Source organism: Eptatretus burgeri, chromosome 4 (genome assembly GCF_056783735.1).
Source record: "Eptatretus burgeri isolate ZD-2024b chromosome 4, Ebu_testis_v1, whole genome shotgun sequence".
Classification (NCBI taxonomy): Eukaryota; Metazoa; Chordata; class Myxini; order Myxiniformes; family Myxinidae; genus Eptatretus; species Eptatretus burgeri.
The window spans coordinates 101043855-101064162 of NC_140964.1; the positions used below are offsets into that span (position 1 = coordinate 101043855).

Consider the following 20308-nt stretch of genomic DNA (forward strand, 5'->3'; position numbering starts at 1 on the left):
TCCCTGGAAAGGTAGTGGCAGTAGAAAAAGTAGATAAGTTTAAATTAGAATTAGATAGGTACCTGGAAGTTATGGAGATTGAGAGGTCTGGGAATGTTGATAAGACTTTTAGGTAGTTTGAGTATTGATGGGTGATTGTGTATAAGACTCTCCTACCCAGTTTCAGATTCATGACTGACTGATGCAGATTTTCGTCAAGAATTCCCCTGTACTTTGCACTGTCCATTGTCCCTTCTATCCTGACAAGCTTGCCAGTCCATGCTAATGAAAAGCAGCCCCACAACGTGATGCTGCCACCACCGTGCTTGACAGTAGGAATGGTTTTAACTGGGTGATGTGCAGTGTTAGGCTTGTGCCAGACGTAAAGGCCCAGTCACACCTTGACGTTTTAGCCAGCAATGGCAACGTATTAAAATGTATGTGAACCGCTGGCTTACGTTGAACTTTTGATGTTTTTTTTTAAAGATTCGGACGTATTCATAACGACTTGGTCTTTTGCATAATGTATTAGAAACGGACACAGAACGTTTCGTTGTGTTATAGATAACTTATACCAACGAATGCTGAACCTGTTGTCGGCCTTCACAACCTATACCCAACGATAGTCTAACTTAGGCATAGCGCGCTGCACGTATCGCCGACGATGACGTGGCGTAGGTTATGAAAAGGCTGCCGCACAACGATTCAAATCATAACCGCCGCAGAAATGGAAGTGTCAACATCGCAGTCACACCTTGGCGATCTTGCCAGCGTATGCCGACCTCTGAAAAATGCGTCTAAAACGCTGGCGCACGTCGAATACGGTATGGGTAAGTTTGGTATGCGTGACTAGAACGCTAAAGTACGCTATCATACGTCGTATTAAATGGAGTACGTCTTGTAATTTTAAACATGTTGAAAATTGTACGACGCACTTGCCGTATGACACACGCTCCGCATGCGATGGGAATAAGTTGTACGCACGATATGCGATCGTTGACACACGACACACGTTACTTGAAAGGTACTCATAAGTCGAAACACGTCAAGGTAATGGTTAGCGTCAGTGTTCCAGACTCCCGTTTTTTTTTTTTCTTCGGTATGACGGTGTTCAGTGTCCAGTGCGGTTATGATTTAAATTGTTGAGCGGCAGCCTATTAATTATATTATATTATAACCGCACTAGAAATCGAAGTGTCAAAATCACCATCATACCGAAGGAAGGAAGAAAAAAAATAAATAAATAAAACCAGGAAGTCTGGAACACTGACGCTAACCATTACCTTGATGTGTTTCGACTTATGAGCACCTTACAAGTAACGTGTGTCGATGTGTGTCACCGATCGCGTATCGTGCCTACAACACGTTACTCATAGGTTAGAAATATGTTTCTGGTACGCTAAACATTACCTCGACATGTTTCGACTTATGAGTAACTTACAAGTAACATGTGTCGACATGTATCAACGATCGCGTGACGTGCCTACAACTTATGGCCAGCGTTATGCGGAACGTGTGAGTCATACGCTGGCATAAGTCTTAAAATTTCAAGCATGGAAAATTTGAGGACAACCGAAAAGTAAAACATTTAAAGCCAGCGTACAACGACGTATGGCAGTGGTTTTCAGCGTGCTCTCAATGTTATCAAAACTTACCCATAACGTATTCAACGTGTACCAGCGTTTTAGACAAATTTTCCAAAAATCGGCATAAGCTGGCTAAAACGTCAAAGTGTGACTGGGCCTTAATGCTTTGAATTTAGACCAAAAAGTTCAATTTTTGTCTCGTCTGATCACAAAACCTTTCTCCAGATGCCTGCAGTGTCATCAAGATGCTTTTTTTTTTCAAACTCCATATGAGTTTTTAGATGCATCTCTTTTCAGTAATGGCTTCGTTCTTGCCACCTGTCCATGGAAGGGAAGGGAATAGGATATTGTCGATTGATGAGCACTGACCCCCATCTCAGACAAAGAGCCCTGTAGATATTTCAGTCATTCTCGATTTACAGTGACATTCCGAACCAGTTTCCTGCTTGCCCGGATGCTGAGTTTGGATGGGCGACCTGATCTGGAGTCTTGGTGGTATGATACATCTTCCACTTCTTCATGATGGATTTCACCGGACTCAAAGGGATAATGAATGACTGAAATATTCTTATAATCCTCTCCTGAACGGTGCTCCTTCACCACTTTATGTCTGACTTCTTTGGAAAGCTCCTTGGTCTTCATGTTTGCCTTGTTGATTGACCAAATGAGTTACATCTTAAACCTCCTCAGATAAGTGAGGAGCTTATTTTTTTAGCTCGCCTGTTCAAAGAACAGAGAGCTATAGCGATACCCCCGGCGTGAGCGTGAAAATGTTAAAGTTTTTGGTGCAAGTTATTTCCTTTCTTATGTTTTTATCTACCACACTATTTTTTAACTGATTACAATATACAAATACATATATTGCTTTAAGATTATTTGGATCAGACTTCACTGCAATGCTTTATAAAAAATATAATTAGACTAGTCTTTTAAAAACGAAAAACGATAAATGTATAATCAGGCGAGCATTAGGTGGCTTTGATACCACTCTGGTTCAGTTAAACCACTGATCTCATACAGGTGAAACCTATTACACTTATTTTGTAATCTTTCAAACAAATAATTTTCTCCTGAAGTGGTTTTGGGTTAATTATGCAAAGGGTTTGGATACTTATGCAACTGAGAATCATCTGATTTTTCTCTATTAATCTAATTTATTCACATTTTATCTGCATTGTTTTACAGTTTTTCACTTTGGAATAGTTTGTGAAGACTATATATTAAGTTATACATAGACTTTAAAGCATCATGAAATAAGTTTGGTTGCCATCAAAATGTGAACACTTTGGAGGGGGTAAATGCTTTTTCATTCCACTGTAGACTGTAATCGTCAATGAAAGTTAGTCTCCCAGCTATTATAATTGACTTTATACTCAAATACTTAATGAGAACCCCGCATACCCAAGTTAATAAAGCACAACATTTCATTAAACATCATGTTGTAACGTGACAGTATGTTAACACGACATTGAAAGCCTGGTGGTGTTGGCTTAACGGTTAACATGACTGGCTTTCGAGATTAGGTTCTGAGTTTGAGCCCTTGTCGTGCTATTGAAATAACACTAGGTAGGTTGACATAGCCTGTCATCCTTCCGAGGTTGGCAAAATGAGTAACAGCTTACTGGTAACGGGTTGTGCATCAACGGCACAGCTGCGCTTCCAGAAAATGATGCAATCAGCAGCCACAGGCTACATATGAATCACCACCACCACCACATTGCATTTTTGCCATCCTGAACACAAGAGGAGCCATCATATATCTAGAATTTTGTAACTCCTATTTCTGGAACCTCACACAAACCACAAAATGGATCGATCCCACTTTACAAGACTCGAACACACAAAATCCCACGATGAAGGCGAGTCAGCGCCCTATGTATTCTGTCACCCCCTTTCTGATCTTGCACTTTCTGCCCTTTCCTTGTGCCGTCTTGACCCAGGATCCTGCAAGGAACATGCAGTCTTCAAGTAACCCACTTCTGAAACTCACAAAATCTAGACCGACTTCTTACCTCCACTCATTGTTCCTCTTTTCTCTCACCTGTGAAATGAACTACCTCAGTCTGTTTAATCTCATACTTCCCTCCAGTGGGTCAAGATGGCTGTTCATCACCTCATGTCATCTTGCATCCACACCCATTATCTTTTCCACCCTCATTAACCCACCCCAAGCACACAGCTTCCCACCCCCAAATACCCTTTTTCATTCTATTTCTGTTTCATCCTCAGCTTTTCCCCTCCTCTTCTTGCAGTCATTGACTTTGAATCCAGCTTGTTCACTTCCTGTGTTCTCCTCCCCCTCCTTTAAGATAATGCTTGCCTATGCCCATTCTGTCCCCACCTTCATTAAGCCTTCCCCAAAAGCATCAGGGAAGGCTTATTGCTGTCGGCGGGTGTTTCTACAATTGGCATCAATATTTAAATGGTACCAGTTTCTTCGACCCCAAGGGGTACTAAACCACCATTTCAAATATTATTTTTCTTTTTCTTCTTCCTCAACACTCCAAATTTCCAAACTATCAATTTCCGAGCTGTATCTATCTAGAAGCTGGCTGGGACTTTCGGAATGAAATTTTGCATCAATAATGTGAATAGAAAGTATGCGGTGTTGTCCTATTTTGACCTTGACCTAATTTTGGCATGACCAAATTAGTCATTTTAACATTTTTCACCATAACTTGACGAAAGTTTGTCTAATCAGAACGAAATTGCCATCCCTAAATAGCTGAGAGCAAGATACATTTAAACTTAATTTACATCACACCCCTGCAGGTTATAGGACAAGGTCTTACCACCCCTCGGAGTACTAAACCACCATTTAGGTGTTTCTCACTTCTTTTTTTTTCTGTCAATGTCTGAGCTGAATCTCGGACCCGGCTGGGCCTTTCAGAATGAAATTTTGCATCAATAATGGCAATAAAAAGTAAACAGCGTTGGCATAACTTTTTCACTTTGACATAATTTAAGGTCATAACTGTAAACATTTTAACATTTTTCACCATAACTCAACTACGGTTTGTCTGATCAGAACAAAATTGCCCTTTCTAGATAGCCTAGCGCAAGGCGCATTTACACTGAATTTACATTATATCCCACCAAGTTAAAGGTCAAGGTCAAATGACAGTCTGAAAAAATAACGAGTTATTGTCAACGCTCAATTTTGCTAATGCGGAATCTCAAAGACTGCTTGGCCTTCCAAGATGTTCTTGCAACATAATAGCGTACGTGCACCGATGTTCGGCACCTGATATTTACCTCTGCCACTGATGGTGAAGGAGGTTATGTTTTCACCCCTTTCTGTCTGTCTGTTTCTCTGTGTACAGGATATCTCAAAAAGTTGTGGACGGATCCAGATGAAACTTTGTGGACAGGTTCGGTGTGTGACAAGGAAGAATTGATTTGATTTTGGTTAAGATCCGAATCAGCCTACTAGAAGTATTTAAGTGATTCTTCACCATTGAGAGATAGGGCTAAAAATGATATATAGCACGATATCTCAAAAAGTTGTGGATGGATTTGAATGGAACTTAGTGGACAGGTTGGGTGTGTCACAACGACTAATCAATTCAGTTGTGGTGAAGATCTAAATCCGGATCTGGATACGAGAATTATTAAATTTTTAAAGTGATTCTTCACCATTGAGAGATAGCGCCAAAAACGATATAATAATGTATAGCATGATATTTCAAAAATGTATTGGGCCCGATATGTTCTCGTGTATCAGGCATTATGTGGCGAAGGTATACGCTCTACCGAGTGCCCTTCGAGTCGATTCATGTGCCTGATGTACTTTTTTTTGGATTACGACAAAATGAACAAAAAACACCTTTCTGATCACAACTTGAATAATTCTCCTCCTATTTTCATGATGTTGAATTTTATGGATATATTGTAGGTGGGGACACATTTTATTAATTCACACTCTGTCACTAAATGGTAATGGTCAAGGTCATATTGGTGGTCTGAAAAATATATGGTCATCATTGGTTTACGGGCCAAGGGTAAGTTGTGGGCGATCGCCATGGGTAAGCCTTCCCAGGTTTATATCAGATATCTAATTGATATATCAGATATCTAGTAGTTGTTGTTACAAGCTCTATCAGATATCTCGTTACCCCACCATCACTTTCCACATTGCTCTCATTCTATTATATCCTGGTCCATTCTATGTTCCAGCTCTTCCATGAATCGAGAATTTGTATATTGAAAAAATATATATATATATATATATATATATATATATATATATATATATATATATATACATATACATATATGTATATGTATATATACATATATATATATATATACATATATATATTATATACATATATATATATATATATGTATATATATATATATATATATATATATACATATATACATACATATACACATATATATGTATATATATATATATATATATATATATATATATATATATATATATATATATATATATATATATATATATATATATATCAATGCTCCAAGTCAAATCAAAAGTGAAATATTTCATGACAGTACACAAGTCTCTCAATACACCTTCTAAGCTGCACATGTCAGCCACAATGTTATGTCACTGCAGCAAAGAATTTTAAATAAATACATATTTTTGCAGAGTCCCAAGCCTCAAAAAACAAAAGCTTGTATATGCTGAAAAGCCCAAGTAAACAAATAGACTGGAAAGCAATATGGGCATGATTGCTAAATTAATTAATTTTGCCATCACATGTATTGCATGCCGATCAAATGAAAAATGACTATGGGGAACGGTTGGGGTGCAAAATAGATAAAATAAAAAGATCAAAACATCTCATTAATACCAATTACCAATAAAAAAATACACTGCATTTGTATTCATACATCAACGCTCGATCATAATATGAATGGCATTCAAGATAGTGCCAGTAGCCTCTTAAAAACATTTTACGATCAGAGCTTAGATTGTGGAATTTTTTAAAATACAAGCTATTCTTAGCTTAACATTGTGGCATTTTCCATTCAGCAGACAAAACACACCATGAAACAATGTTGTCAAAATAAGAAAAACCAACCTTGCTTTGAAAGGAGAAGAAGGCAACGCCGTCAATTAAATCCATCTCCATTTCTTCGCTGGTGACAGGTGAGGTTATCTTGGCATGTGAAATGGACGTTTTAATACCTGAGTCGGGTGACACTTTGCTAATCCTGGGGGAAGCAGAGGGCGAGGTCAAGGGCGAAGGAGAGCGTGATGTGCATGTGCTTGATGTAGCGGATGGAATTGGTGCTGGAGAAAGTACTAATTCTGTGAACCGATTCTCGTATTGTATTGTTGGGGGAGTCCACACGCCAGCACTAGAAACTGTATTGCCCAGAAGCAGTGCCGGCAGCACGCTGGCACTGCCACTCACAATGGCACCGGGGATCTGCGAATGTACAAGCGACTGTCCTATATCACAGGGTGGTGTCCACTCACTGGCTTGTATACATTGTGGACTTTGTAAAGTCATCATTTCCTGGCATGATTCGACGTCGGGTGTACAAGATTTTTGAAGGGGCTTTGTGAACCCAACTCCAGAATCCTCAACATAAGAAGGTGCAAAGTGAGAATGGTCATTACTGCAGTCTACCGCAGTATATGACGTCCGGGCCGAAGTAAGCATCGTAGTAGGAAGTTCACTCACTTTTACCGTGGGGCAAGTAACTGAGCACAACTCCAGGCTTACAAAGGGCTGTTGTTCTACGAGTTTTGATAAGTTACTAGATTCAGAAGGCAGCTTCTCTTGATGCTTGTTATCCATTGCTACACCTTTGATGTTCGTCTTGTTGCAAGTGGGTGTTGCCTTTCCATTTCTCACTTTCGAGCCAACGGCATGAACTGAAATAATTTTACCACCGTCGGAATCCATATCGGCTGTACATTCGGGAAGGCTCATGGAAGAAACCAAACCTTCGAGGAATGGGCAGTGCTGCAAAAGCACAAATGGCTTCCCTTTGCTGAGGTCCATTTTGGTAAATGCATCATTCATTGAGGGTGCATCTTCAAAGTCACTGGACAAAGCAGTGTGATGATCAGACTGCTCTTGAGCAATCACTTTGACGGAATTGTCAAATTGGGAAATTTCTGTTACTCTCTTGCCACTGGAAATACAATAGGTGTGGATGATCAGCAATTTTCAAGAACAATTAAAATTGTGGAAATATTTTACAAAGATTATTAAACAACATCTTCAATCAATTATGTTATCACTCACATCAATGCTCAGCAACTTTCAAATTTTTCTGGTTTCTTTCATACCATTTTCTTTCACCAAGATAAACCACAATTGAAATTAATAAACATGACCTAAAACAGGAATAAACAATAAATACTTCATTTACAGTATTTGTGATGTGACATTAAAAGATACACAACACTCAACATTGGACAAAACATACTTACATACCCATCAAGGCAAATTATGATCAGGCTAACAGGAGTTTTGGTGACCACTCCAGCCAGATACATCAAATAGTACTGGATGGAGAAATTATTTAACTATTTTTGATTACATCAGGATTTGACATGCAAAAATACATGTTCGCATTAATAAACAAGAACTCACCGAACACCTTATCCTACACAGTCTGGAGAAAAAGGACATGGAAAGGGTCTTTTCAAACTTTGTGTGCTTTCTGAACACGATTTATATTAGCTTTGTCGGTGAACATTGAATAGCGGGCACGATGGTAACTATACGAAGCTGATGGGTCAAATAGAACAGTCCAGAACTTGCCACTGGAAATAGAACCTCCCATCCATCATTCCCCTACCCTTTCTAATCCCCTGCTGCTCTTCTCCGATCTCCATCTCCACATGCTTCCTGATCATCTCGTCTATAATCCTCTCCAGCACCTTCATGATGTGACTGAGGAGTGCAACGCCCTTGTACTTCCCTGGATCTTGTACATTGCCTTTGCCCTTCCGTAATTGGCACAATTAACCCTGCCCTCCAATCCAATCCTTCTGCAACTCATTGAGACTGACTGAATCTGTCAACTTCCAGACCTGGATCTCAGCCAATGGTACTCCATTTCGTCTGTATTTGATCTTGAAGAATTTCCCAAAAAATATCTGCTGTTCTTCCTCCACTCCAATCGGTTCATCTCACCATATGCTTGTTAAAGTCGACATCTCTTTCACCATTATTAGAGAACCACCTCAGTGCCAACGAGATTGGCATTTCACTCAGGCCGACTGGCAGGGTCTTCAAGCAACCAAACTTCTAGACTGGTCTCCCATTTCGACTCTCACTGACATCAACTCATCCTGGGAATTTTTTTCAAAGAAATTTCCTCTCTCATGCAGATTCATCCCATCATGTGTTCTGTTATCCTATCAATCCTCCTGTCCATGGTACACTGAAGCTTGTGGCGAGGTTGTTGCCCGGAAAAAAACTTGCCTTCACCTCATGGAAGGCAAATCCGACTGAAGGTAATCTCAGTTCCTTCCACAAAGCTCAGAACAAGTGCATGCGTCTACCCTCAGGAGAGCCAGAATATAACATCTTTCTCATCTCAAGTCTGAACTCTCAAACCTGTCTCCCTCATCCAAATCCTGGTAGAGTGTGGTTAAGTTTGTTTCTGGTATATGTTAAGCCTTCAACCCCTCCATTACCTCAAATGGCTGCACAGCTGATACTGCACAAGAAAATGCTGAATCCCTAAACTCTGTGTTTGCTTCTAAATCTTGTCCAAAACCCATCGCTTTCTATACACACCTTTCCCAGTCACACCCAGCTGCTCCTGACTATGCATCCTTTTCTCCTGACAAGGCAGACAGCTTGCTGTCAAATCTCAACTCAGATTCTGAAAACGGTCCAGACAGCATCAGCCTAAAAACCTGCTCTGCTACTCTTGCTCACCCTCTCTTTGTTCCATTCACCCTCTCATTTGCTCAAGGTCATCTGCCATCTTCTTGGAAATCAGCAAACATTACCACTCTGCTTTAAAAAGGTGCAAAAAATGATCACTGCAACTACAGACCAATCAGCCTGCTCCCAATCATCAGTAAGGTCAGGGTATCCATCTGCTTCTGACATCAAATCCTTCCTCTTCTCCAATGGCTTGATTTCCGACCATCAATTTGTATATAGCCCAGGTCTCTCTACCCTGGGCATGCTGCTTTTGCTTTCCCAACAATAGATGAAGGTTCTAAATATCAAATATAAGATCAGAGCCATTTCCGTAGACATATCATGAGATTTAAATATGGTCTGGGATCTTGCACTGCTCACCAAGTTCTCCTCTTACGGTATCCAAGGCAATCTCCACTCATGGCTTGCAGACTCCCTCTCCTGTCGCAGTCAACGAGTGACTCTTAATGACTCTCTCATCTCCTCTTTCTATCCAGGCTGGAGTTCCTCAAGGCAGTGTTGTAGGCCCTGTGCTTTTTCTGGTTTTCATCAATGATCTCTCAGATTCACTGGAAAATCCTATCTATTTCTTTGCTAATGGCTCCACCCTCTGCCGTACCATGTCATCCTTCTGCCATACCATGTCATCCCTCTGACATACCATGCCATACCTAGGCAGCCGCCTCTTCACTCTCTGCAGACCTGGATAAAATCAGAAGCTGGTCAAACACTTGGTACATGTCTTTCAATCCTGACAAATCTCACACTCTCACTATGTCTCTCTTAAAAGACCGTCTGGAAAGCCCCCCCCCACCCCCCAATCTAATTTGTCAACAATCCCCAAGAAGAAGCCCTTCCAAACAAGCTTTTGGGGCTTACTATGTGACAATCTTTCCTAGGAAAGCCACATCTCCAAGGTGGCCTCCAAAGACAGTCACCGAATGAGCATCCCACGTCATGCAGTCCTTCCTTGGCACACCTGACCTTCTAATCATTTACAAAGCTTTCATCAACAGTCTGATGGAGTACTGTTCTCCCCTCTGGGGTGGTGCTCCTGCCTCACACCTATCTCTATTTCACACTGTGGAAACCAAGGCTTTTAGGATCATTGGTATCTCCCACGATGAAGCTGAGTCTTTGAGTCTCTCAATGCAGGCAGGTCAGTGGTCGTTCCGTCTTCTACCATCTCCTCTCCTGCCTTTCCTCCCTCCCCCCCCCCCCCCACTTCCAGCTTTGTCTGTGCCCTGTCCCCTCTATAATTCTGCAGGGCGTTCAAGGTTCACCAACCCTTTTGGTGAAACTGCCAAAATCAAGAATCACTCTCACCTTCACTCTTTCATTTCTCGTTTTTCCATTACATATATATATATATATATATATATATATATATATATATATATATATATATATATATATATATATACATATATACATATATACACGAGGTGTGTTCAAAAAGTATCCAACCTTAATTTTTCGTGCGTAAACAAATGAAGCTAGGGAGGCGTGGTTTGGTGCACGCATGTAAACAATCCTAATTCGTATGCGTGAATATTTTCCCGCCTGCAGAAGCTGTCAGTCGCCGACAGATCGGATTTTCGTTTTTGACAAAATGACGGAAAAACTTGAACAACGCTACTGCATCAAATTTTGTGTAAAGCTTGGCGATTCCCAAGTGGAAACGATCCGCAAGATTCAACAGGCCTTCGGGAACGAAGCAATGGGCACCACACAGATAAAAGAGTGGCACAACCGCTTCAAAGATGGTCGCACATCAGTGGGAAAGTGAAGCACGTTCTGGTAGGCCCTCAACATCCTGAAATGAGATAGTCATTGACCAAGTGAGGACCCTGCTGATGCAGGATCGTCGAATCACGATCAGAGAACTTGCAGACGAGGCGGGCGTCAGCATTGGATTGTTCCTTCCATTGTGACTGAGGATTGGGGCTTAAGGAGAATCTCAGCGAAGTTCGTGCCAAAGCTGCTCACGATCAAGCAGAAGCGACTCCGTTTGGAGATCGCACAGGACATGCTGGAGACTGTGAGCAGCGATCCCAACTTCTTCAACACAGTGATCACTGGCGATGAGACCACAGTGATCCGTCATTTTGTCAAAAACGAAAATCCGACGGCGCTCACTTACACTTCCTCACTCATCGGCGGTCTGTCGGCGACTGACAGCTTCTGCAGGTGGGAAAATATTCACGCATATGGATTAGGATCGCCTACATACGTGCACCAAACCACGCCTCCCTAGCTTCATTTGTTTACGCACGAAAAATTAAGGTTGGATACTTTTTGAACACACTTCGTATGTCCTTCAGCGTAGTTACAGTATTTCCTTAATAAATGTTTATAATAGACCCTTACCTTTGGATGGGTCAGTGGGATCCAAACTGCATTTAAATGAGTATACAGTGAAAAATCGATATAACGCTAAGCGTTATAGCGCTTGGACTGATATAACGCTCGTACACCTTGGACCCCAAAAAATATTACTATTTCATGTTTAAAGGCAAAAAAGTGATAAAATAGAGACAAAGTTAGTCCAAAATAGCACTAAGTGGCGAAAAAAATTCAAGCTCTCATCGCCCTGTGTTGAGTTGACATGTGGTGTGAAAATACTCACGAGCTGTCATCTTCTCGCACCTTTCCCGTATAAATGGCGAAGCTGAGATGAACAAAATCAATTCAATTCAAATTATCATAGCATCCGTATCTCCTGTAACTCACGTTCAAGTTCCCTTCTAACACCATACAACACAGTACACAACGTAAGTACAGTACTGCACAAGATTAACTAATGTTCGCGTGCTCTACCGCCCACATCCTTTCGGAAGAGTCGTCAACAACTTAAATGTAAGCTCCCGTTACATCTCCTGTACCAGCTCTTCGACATCTTCATCACCTACCAGCCCGAGAAATCTTCAAATTTGTTAGTTTTGTTTGCTCTGTTCAGTTCAGCGCCGCCATGCCGAAGCGGAAGTGTTATTCCATAGAGGAGAAGCTACACATGATTAAACAGATACGGAATGGTGAAACTCGAGCGACAATCAGCATGGATACAGGCATCGCCGGTTCAACTCTAAGAGGATGGTTGAAGGATGAAGAGAACATCAAGAGCTTCATCATCACTGTCAACTCCAATGAAGGGATGAAGAGGAAGAGGGTCAAGCTTGGGAGGGATCAGGAGTTAGACCAGGAACTATTCAATTGGTTCTGCAAGTCTAGAGAGCTTGACATACCCATCTCAGGCACCAGCCTCCTTCATCAGGCCAAGAAGATCAACACAGATCTTCACAAGGAAGAGAGAGGTGAAGATGCTGACTACAGCTTAACCAGGGGGTGGCTGCAACGCTGGCAGGATCGATATGGGGTCCACATGAACCAACAACATGGAGAGGCCAAGTCTGCAGACCTTGAATCTGCCAAGAACTACCTCTCTGTCTTCAATTAACTTATCGAAGACAACAGCTTCACAGAAGACCAGGTTTTCAATGCAGATGAAACTGGTCTGTACTACAAGACCCCTCCAGACAGAACTATGGACCTGGATGACAACCCATCAAGAAAGACTGGACACAAGAAGCCAAAGGACAAAGTCAGCCTCCTTCTCTGTGCCAACAGGTCAGGGTCTCTAAAGATGACCCCGTTGGTCATAGGGAAGTCACGAAACCCCAGGTGTCCACACCATGTCAACAGATCCCTCCTTCCCTGCATTTACACCAACACCAGGAAGGCTTGGATGACAGGAGCCTGTTTCAAGGACTGGTTCTTCCAGAGGTTCTGCCCTGCTTTGCGGAAGCACCTGAGAAAGCTTGGGCAAGAAGAGAAAGCTATCCTCCTCATTGACAACGCCCCATCTCATCCATCAGGAGACATCTAAAAGTCCAAGGATGGGAAGATCTTCGCTTCCTTTATGCCCAAGAACACCACCAGCAAGATCCAGCCTTTGGAGCAGGGGGTCATCAACTGTTTCAAGCTATTCTACAAAGATCAATTATGCGAAGCTAGGGCCAGGGAGCAGAAAGAGATGACCGTCTTCCTCAAGGCCATGGACGTTAAGAAGACGATGGAGTTTGCAGGGCCAGCCTGGGAGAAGGTCACCAAGGACACCATCATTAACTGCTGGAGGAAAGACCTAGGTCCTCCCAAGTCTGATAATGAAGAAGACTTCAATGGGTTCTCCAAGGAGGAGGTGGGCAGGTCTGCCATCACGGCCCTCAACCTCACCCCTGGCACATCAGCTCTTGATGCTCTCCAGGCCTGGGTTGATCAAGAAGAAAGAGACCTGGGTGAAGAACTGCTCAGAGAAGAACAGCTGTCAACTGGAGAGGAAGAGGAACCCTTAGAGGAGTCGGAAGAAGAAGAGGCACCAGTTGACCCTGTCCCCCAGCCTCTCCACTCCAAAGCTGAAGTCTTTCCTTTATGGTCTTCGTTGGTTGGAGTCCTTGGATGAGCAGGAATGCCCCAATCTTTGTTTGAAGATACACCAGGTTAAAATCCTTCTGGATGACACCCGAAGACTCTCAAGAGCATCCATGAAACCAACCAAGATCACCGATTTCTTCAAGAAATAAATTCCGCATTCTTCAAGATATAAATTCCGTAACCGTTTTGTGATTAAGGAAGCGAAAAAAATTTTACCGATTTATGTGATAATGTACATTTTGTATTTTTTATTTTGTAAGTAATGTTCGGTTGTACATAAAAAAATAAAATATATTCTATATGCATTCAATTCCTGTGTTTATTTCTTGTTTAAAAAAAAAGAAAAGAAAATAACTTGACCGCTTCGTCATCAACCCCAACAATCCAAGATGGTGGACGTACATGTCCACGTGTCTTGGCTCTGGTTTGTATGTAATATAAAATATTTTTCACTGCATCAGTATAGCGCTGTATCATTTATAACGCCCTAGTCGTTTTGGACCCCACCGGTGAGCGTTATATCGATTTTCCACTGTATTAGGATTCACCCCCTATTTTTCTTTTGCACATGGAAGGTTGTAGGCAAGGGGTTGGCCGCCATTTAATATGGGCGTGCCGATCCCTTCATCACATTGCCTTTATCGTTGATTTTTCTCTCTCTCTCTCTCTTTTCTCACACCACATGTAAGTACATAAACTTTTATTTAATACAGACTGTAGTTTGACACAATCTCTTTCTATACACGTCAGGAAATCAAGTCATTAAGTAGTTACATAACCTCAAGCTCCCCCTCTCTAAAGGAGATCCATCATCCCGCAACACTGAACCTTTAACCCCATAGTAAGCCTTTGTGATGGCTATCACGCACCCAGGCGATGTTTGGTCAGCATTGACCCGAGAGGCATCAGCTCCGTTCGTTTCCCCCATAAATGTTCTTGCACGCCCCGAACCAGCTGAATGCTCGCTCGCCTTAAGCGGTGGCAAGTGAAGTCCGACTCTTTCGGCAGCCGGAAGCCCCGACTGAGAGGAATCGCTGCAGAAACTCGAACGGGCGGTGCTCGGGAGGTGGAATACCAATCCACGTGCAGGCCCCGCCCAAAGACGCGAACATTCTCGAAGCTTCCATGCCGGCCTTATAAAAGAGCGAACCCCGGAGCGTTTACTCTCTTTCAACGGGTGCCTGGACACCCTGTTCCTTAAGGCACGGCATTGTTTGCTCTGCTCTCTTTCGATGGGCGCTGGGCATCCTCTCTTTCTTCCGAGTCGGACACACTCACTCTATCCTCTCATTGGACCACTATATCGCTCGCTCTGCGGAAGTCGCACTGCTGGTTCTTGGCACTTTCACCCTTTTGGTTTTTACATCACAAACTGTCATCATGAGCGAGGAGCCGAGGCTGCGAGGGGGCAGACAGAGCCAAGCCCATTAATAGGAGTGAAACCAATATACACTCCAAACACATTTGGTAGGATTTAACACTTAGGCTATCCCTCACACATCTTTTCTCCACTTTTTTCTGCACCTTTTTCAGTTTCCCTTTCCAAATACACTCGCAACACATCAACACACACACCATTCTGTCTGCACATACATATCTTGAGAGGTTGAGATTGCTGACAGTTCGTTTTGCAGGGTATGGCAATACAGCTCGGCCGCATTCAAGATCATTAGATAAGGTAAGTAGCACATTTGCTGAGGGTGCGTTCCCCAGTCAGCCCCCCCCACCACCCCCAGTTAAACGGTTGTTAGATGGACGGACACTGAGACTCATGGTCAGTTGATTGGTGTTCACAGTTGCATCGTAACCCACCGTGGGGTGAAGTTATTCGCTCCTGGTGGCCTCAGGTCCAGGTGAGTTTGAGAGAAACCCGGAATTTCCCCCTCGTAGTAGACTAGAGCCCCAAGACCGTAACCATATATATCATTCTAATCACTCACTGACTGACTGATATTAAAGTTCAGTACCTTCTGGGTGATGAAGAAAGCTGAAATTTCGCATGCCAACGAACATCGAAGCTGATACACCAGGAAAACCCCCCAAAAACTCAGAACCATTGGAAAGTGTCCGTAAATGAAAATATAAATAAATGAAAACAAAAATGCAGGTGAGCGACGTTCCAACATGGATATCATGTTCCACACAAGAAAGGCAAATTAAGGTGAGTAACTTGTTAAAAACTTGAATATTGTTATTACATTCCTTAAATTAATTACATAGGTTACATCAAATCGACAAATTACCCATTTTCTTACAGAAATAAGTAATACATATGAGATGCTAAACTAACCAGCTTACCAAGGGGCTCCTAATGGGTGGTTTTAACATGTTTAATAAATTAAGTCAGTATACTTGTTATTTATTTCAATTTATAAGTTTATAAAATGTTTTAAGGAGATCTCTAATGGGTGTTTAAATAGAATCAAATATGTTGGCATTCATTGCTAATTTTTGTTTAATGTTATGTTTGCTCTCATATAAATAAAGGTCATATTGTACAAAAGTAAATTACTTTAAAATGTAGTTTGAGCCAGGCCAATCTTTAACTTGTATGTACTGCTTTGCTGGAAATAAATAATAATAACAATAAAAAAATCTATTTGCAATTTTGACTAATTTAATATTCCACTAGTTCTCTGTGTAAATATATCCTCTTTCTTTCAGATAAACCAAAGTTGAATGCTGTGTTATGTATCAACAATAATGGAGAGGTGTTGCATATGTAAAGAAACAACATCTGACACAAGACCAACTGTTGTTCTGCAAACAAAAGGCAGTGATGGGGTGAATCGTGCAAGTGAGCAACGTGGGAGTGACTTGAGAACTGTTCCAGGAGAAAAGGTACATGTGGAATGTCGTCGCAGGTACTGTAAAGCCGAAAACATTGCTCGTGACACAGCCTCTCATCAACAACCAATTGAGACACGATGTGATCTGCGTTCAGTGAAAAAAACATTCAGTTTTCAAGAGCACTGCATGTGCTGTGGACAACCTGCGAAATATGATAAGAAACGGAGAGAGGCTGATGTATTTCCAGTCAGAACAATAGACTTTCAGGACACCGTGCTTCAGATTTGCCATTCCAGGAATGACAAGTGGTCTGAAGTGGTGTCAGGTGGACTGGCATCAGTGAATGATCTACATGCAGCAGATGCAATATACCATCAGCAGTGCAGTAGTAATTTTAGGACTGGGAAGAATATTCCCAGTAAGCTACCTGTGGATACTGGGGACATAGCAAAAAGGTTCAAAGTTGGAAGACCTGCAACAAATGAGAGGACAGAAGCCTTCCTGAAAGTGGTACAGTTTTTGGAAGAAAATGAAGATGAGCAAACAACAATAAAGGAACTTGTTCTGAAAATGACTGAATATCTTAAAGACACAGAGCATGAGCCATATACTGCTAAATATATGAAGGCAAAAATACAGCAACACTTTGGTGAAAGCGTTGCAATGACGGTACTCCCTTCAAATGAGTGTGTGGTCACATTACGTGACAGTCAGCTCCATCCTCTATGCATTTCATAAAGAAAAAAAATGTAACAATGCTGAAGATGAGAAACTAACTATTATCAAAACTGCTGCAAAACTCCTTGCAAGTGATGTCAAATCTATGCATATTTCCAATGATGCCTACCCACCCATTGACAATCTTGCCAGTACAGAATGTGCTGTGAACTATATTCCAAAGACATTGCAAGTACTTTTAAGGACTTTGTTTGCTGGAAAAAGTTATGATGTGAAACTGGCTTCTATTGGGCAGGCTATCATGCAAGCAGTACAACCAAGAGCCATATTAGCACCACTTCAACTTGGCCTTGGGGTGCAGATGCACCATCACTCTGCATCCTGATTCTTGATAGACACACTTAATGAACATGGTTTCTCTTGTTCTTATCTTAGTGACAAACTGGAATGGGTTGGGTGTAATATATATCATGCAAAGCATGATGCTGATGTGCTCATTGTCCAAACAGCTGTTGTATCTGCTAGAATCAAAGACACTGTCCTGATAGGGGATGACACGGACTTGCTCATCCTCCTACTGCATCATGCTGAACTGGATGCACATGACTTGTTCCTGGCCCCAGAGCCCAGGCAATCAGCAAAAAAGACCAGGATATGGTACATAAAGCAGTCCAAGGAATTTCTTGGTCCTGATGTTTGTGACCATGTGTTATTTATCCATGCAATCCTTGGCTGCGATACAACTCGCCTGTTTCGATCGGGAAACGGTTTAGCAGTAAGGAAGATCAAGTGTTGCCCTGTTCCGTCAGCAAGCTAAGGTGTTCAGCCAAGAAGGTCATGTGGCAAAACAGGACATTATTGCAGCAGGAGAAAAAGCCCTTGTGTCATTATATGGTGGTGCCAAAGAACAAGGACTGGACACTTTACGATACAGGCGATTTTGTGAGAAGGTTTCCAAGAGCACATGTCATGTAGAACCTCAAACTCTACCCCCAACCTCAGCAGCTGCAAAGTATCACAGCCTCCGTGTATATTATCAGATGATGGAGTGGAAAGGAAGAAGCATCAATATGAAGCCGGAAGAGTGGGGATGGGCACATGGTGGATGGACAATGTTTGCCAATACAAACTGACCAGCTTGCAGCCCCATCAAAACTACTGGATGTCATCTGCTGTAACTGTAAAACAGCCTGTAATATAAAGAGGTGCACATGCAGAAAGTATAGTCTGCATTGCAGTGCTGTTTATGGAGAATGCCATGGGACAAGTTGTGCCAACTCACAGCTACCAGATTTCACTGATGACTATAATGATGACCTTGATGGGCATCTTCAGTAGGGTATTAATATGATTGCAATGAAGCACTAGCCAAAGAAGTGACCGTCATAAATTTGATCACAAAACATCGATATTTGGTGGCCATATTGGATTTTATTCAACTAGTGCGGGCCAGTAGGTGCAGCTTCGTTCCTTCACTCTCATAAACGACGACTGGATTGGGGCATTATTTCAATGAGATCGGACCAACAGTATCATAAATGGCCATAACTTGGGAAACACCTGGGAAACATACTGAGGTCCCCAGCGTCAATTGTGACGTCATATCAAACGAAGAAGAAGAAGAATTGTGACGCCCCCCCCCTTCTCTCATCCGCTCTCTCCCCCCTAGTCTCGCCCCTCCTCTCTCCTCCCTCCTCTCTCGCCCCTCTCTCTCTCGCTCCTCTCTCTCGCCTCCACTCTCACCCCCTCTCCCGCCCCCCTCTCTCAAATTGTGACGCCCCCTCTCTCTCGTCCCTTCGCTCTCGCCCCCCCCCCAAACCTTGGGATTAATTAATAATTTGAACAATTAATTCAAACCTTGGGAAAAAACAGCTTTCAAACCTTGGGAAACAGCTGAAACAGATGAAGAACAATATCAAACCTTGAAAAGGCACATTTTTCCCAGCGTCAATTGTCCCCAGCATCAATTGTGACGTCATACCAAACGAAGAAGAAGAAGAATTGTGACATCAATCGTGCAAAATAATAATAATAATAAACTAGAGGGGGAGCACTCGGTAGAGTGCAAAACCTCCGCCGCTAATAGTGCTGGTTCACTTAAGTGAACCTGATGTCCAATTCATTGTAGGTCAAAACGGATCAGACTCGACTGAACCACGATTGAATAAACTAAACTAGATTGATGCGCATGTAGAAATGCCAAAAAAAAAAAAAAAAAAAAAAAAAAATCGACATTTTTTTGAAAAAAAGTTGCAAAATCTCTGGTTTTTTTTCTCTAACATTTTTTTGGGGTTGGAAATCACTTAAAACATGTAGAAATGCAAAAAAAAATCCTAACTAAAAGCTCCTCGCAACGGACCCCCCCCCATGTCTTCCCACTACACACAAGGAAGGAATCTATCTGCACGTATACTAATGGCATAACTAACTCGGGACAACTGTCTGTTGTATGCATACGGTTCCTAAAACCATAACAGTATATATATATATATATATATATATATATATATATATATATATATATATATATATATATATATATATATATATATATATATATATATATATATATTTGAGGGCCGGAGGTCCGGTGGCGAAAACGACCACCAGGTGGGGAAAGTTACATCGATTCCCACCGAACTCTCCGGAATTGCAGGCCGTCGCTCCGGATAATTCCGTGAGGCGGCGGGTCGCTGAACCGACCGTGGAACGCCAATACCTCCACTGCGTAGTGTAGGGTCTTTTTGTCGAGAACCAATTTACCTAATTAACCACATGTTGTCGTCTACCAGGGAACCACACCCTCGGCACGTCTTGCTCGAACAGGGTCACTCTACCGACTGCGAAAGAGTTCCAACTACCAACAACTACCGGTTCAGGTGCAGTCGAGCGGAACTGCCAAAGCCGTGCCGGCGAGCATGAACGGATTATCGGGTATAAAGACCCAGCTACACTCAGATCTGAACC

At 42.1% G+C, this 20308-nt stretch overlaps 1 protein-coding gene across 22 annotated transcripts in view; it reads right to left on the reverse strand.

Moving 5' to 3' along the window:
- The window catches only part of LOC147028760 (uncharacterized), a 377598-nt gene that overhangs the window by 296033 nt on the left and 61257 nt on the right, over positions 1–20308 (reverse strand). For 19 of the 22 annotated variants that reach the window (XM_085879466.1, XM_085879463.1, XM_085879462.1 and 16 more), the window contains exon 4: positions 6623–7688. The exons of 2 other annotated variants lie outside the window; for them this stretch is intronic. In XM_085879466.1, the coding sequence (XP_085735592.1) occupies positions 6623–7688 (1066 nt within the window). Of the gene's footprint in view, positions 1–6622; positions 7689–7801; positions 7820–20308 lie in introns of those variants that run through there. One more of the 22 variants, XM_085879477.1, reaches the window with a different exon arrangement.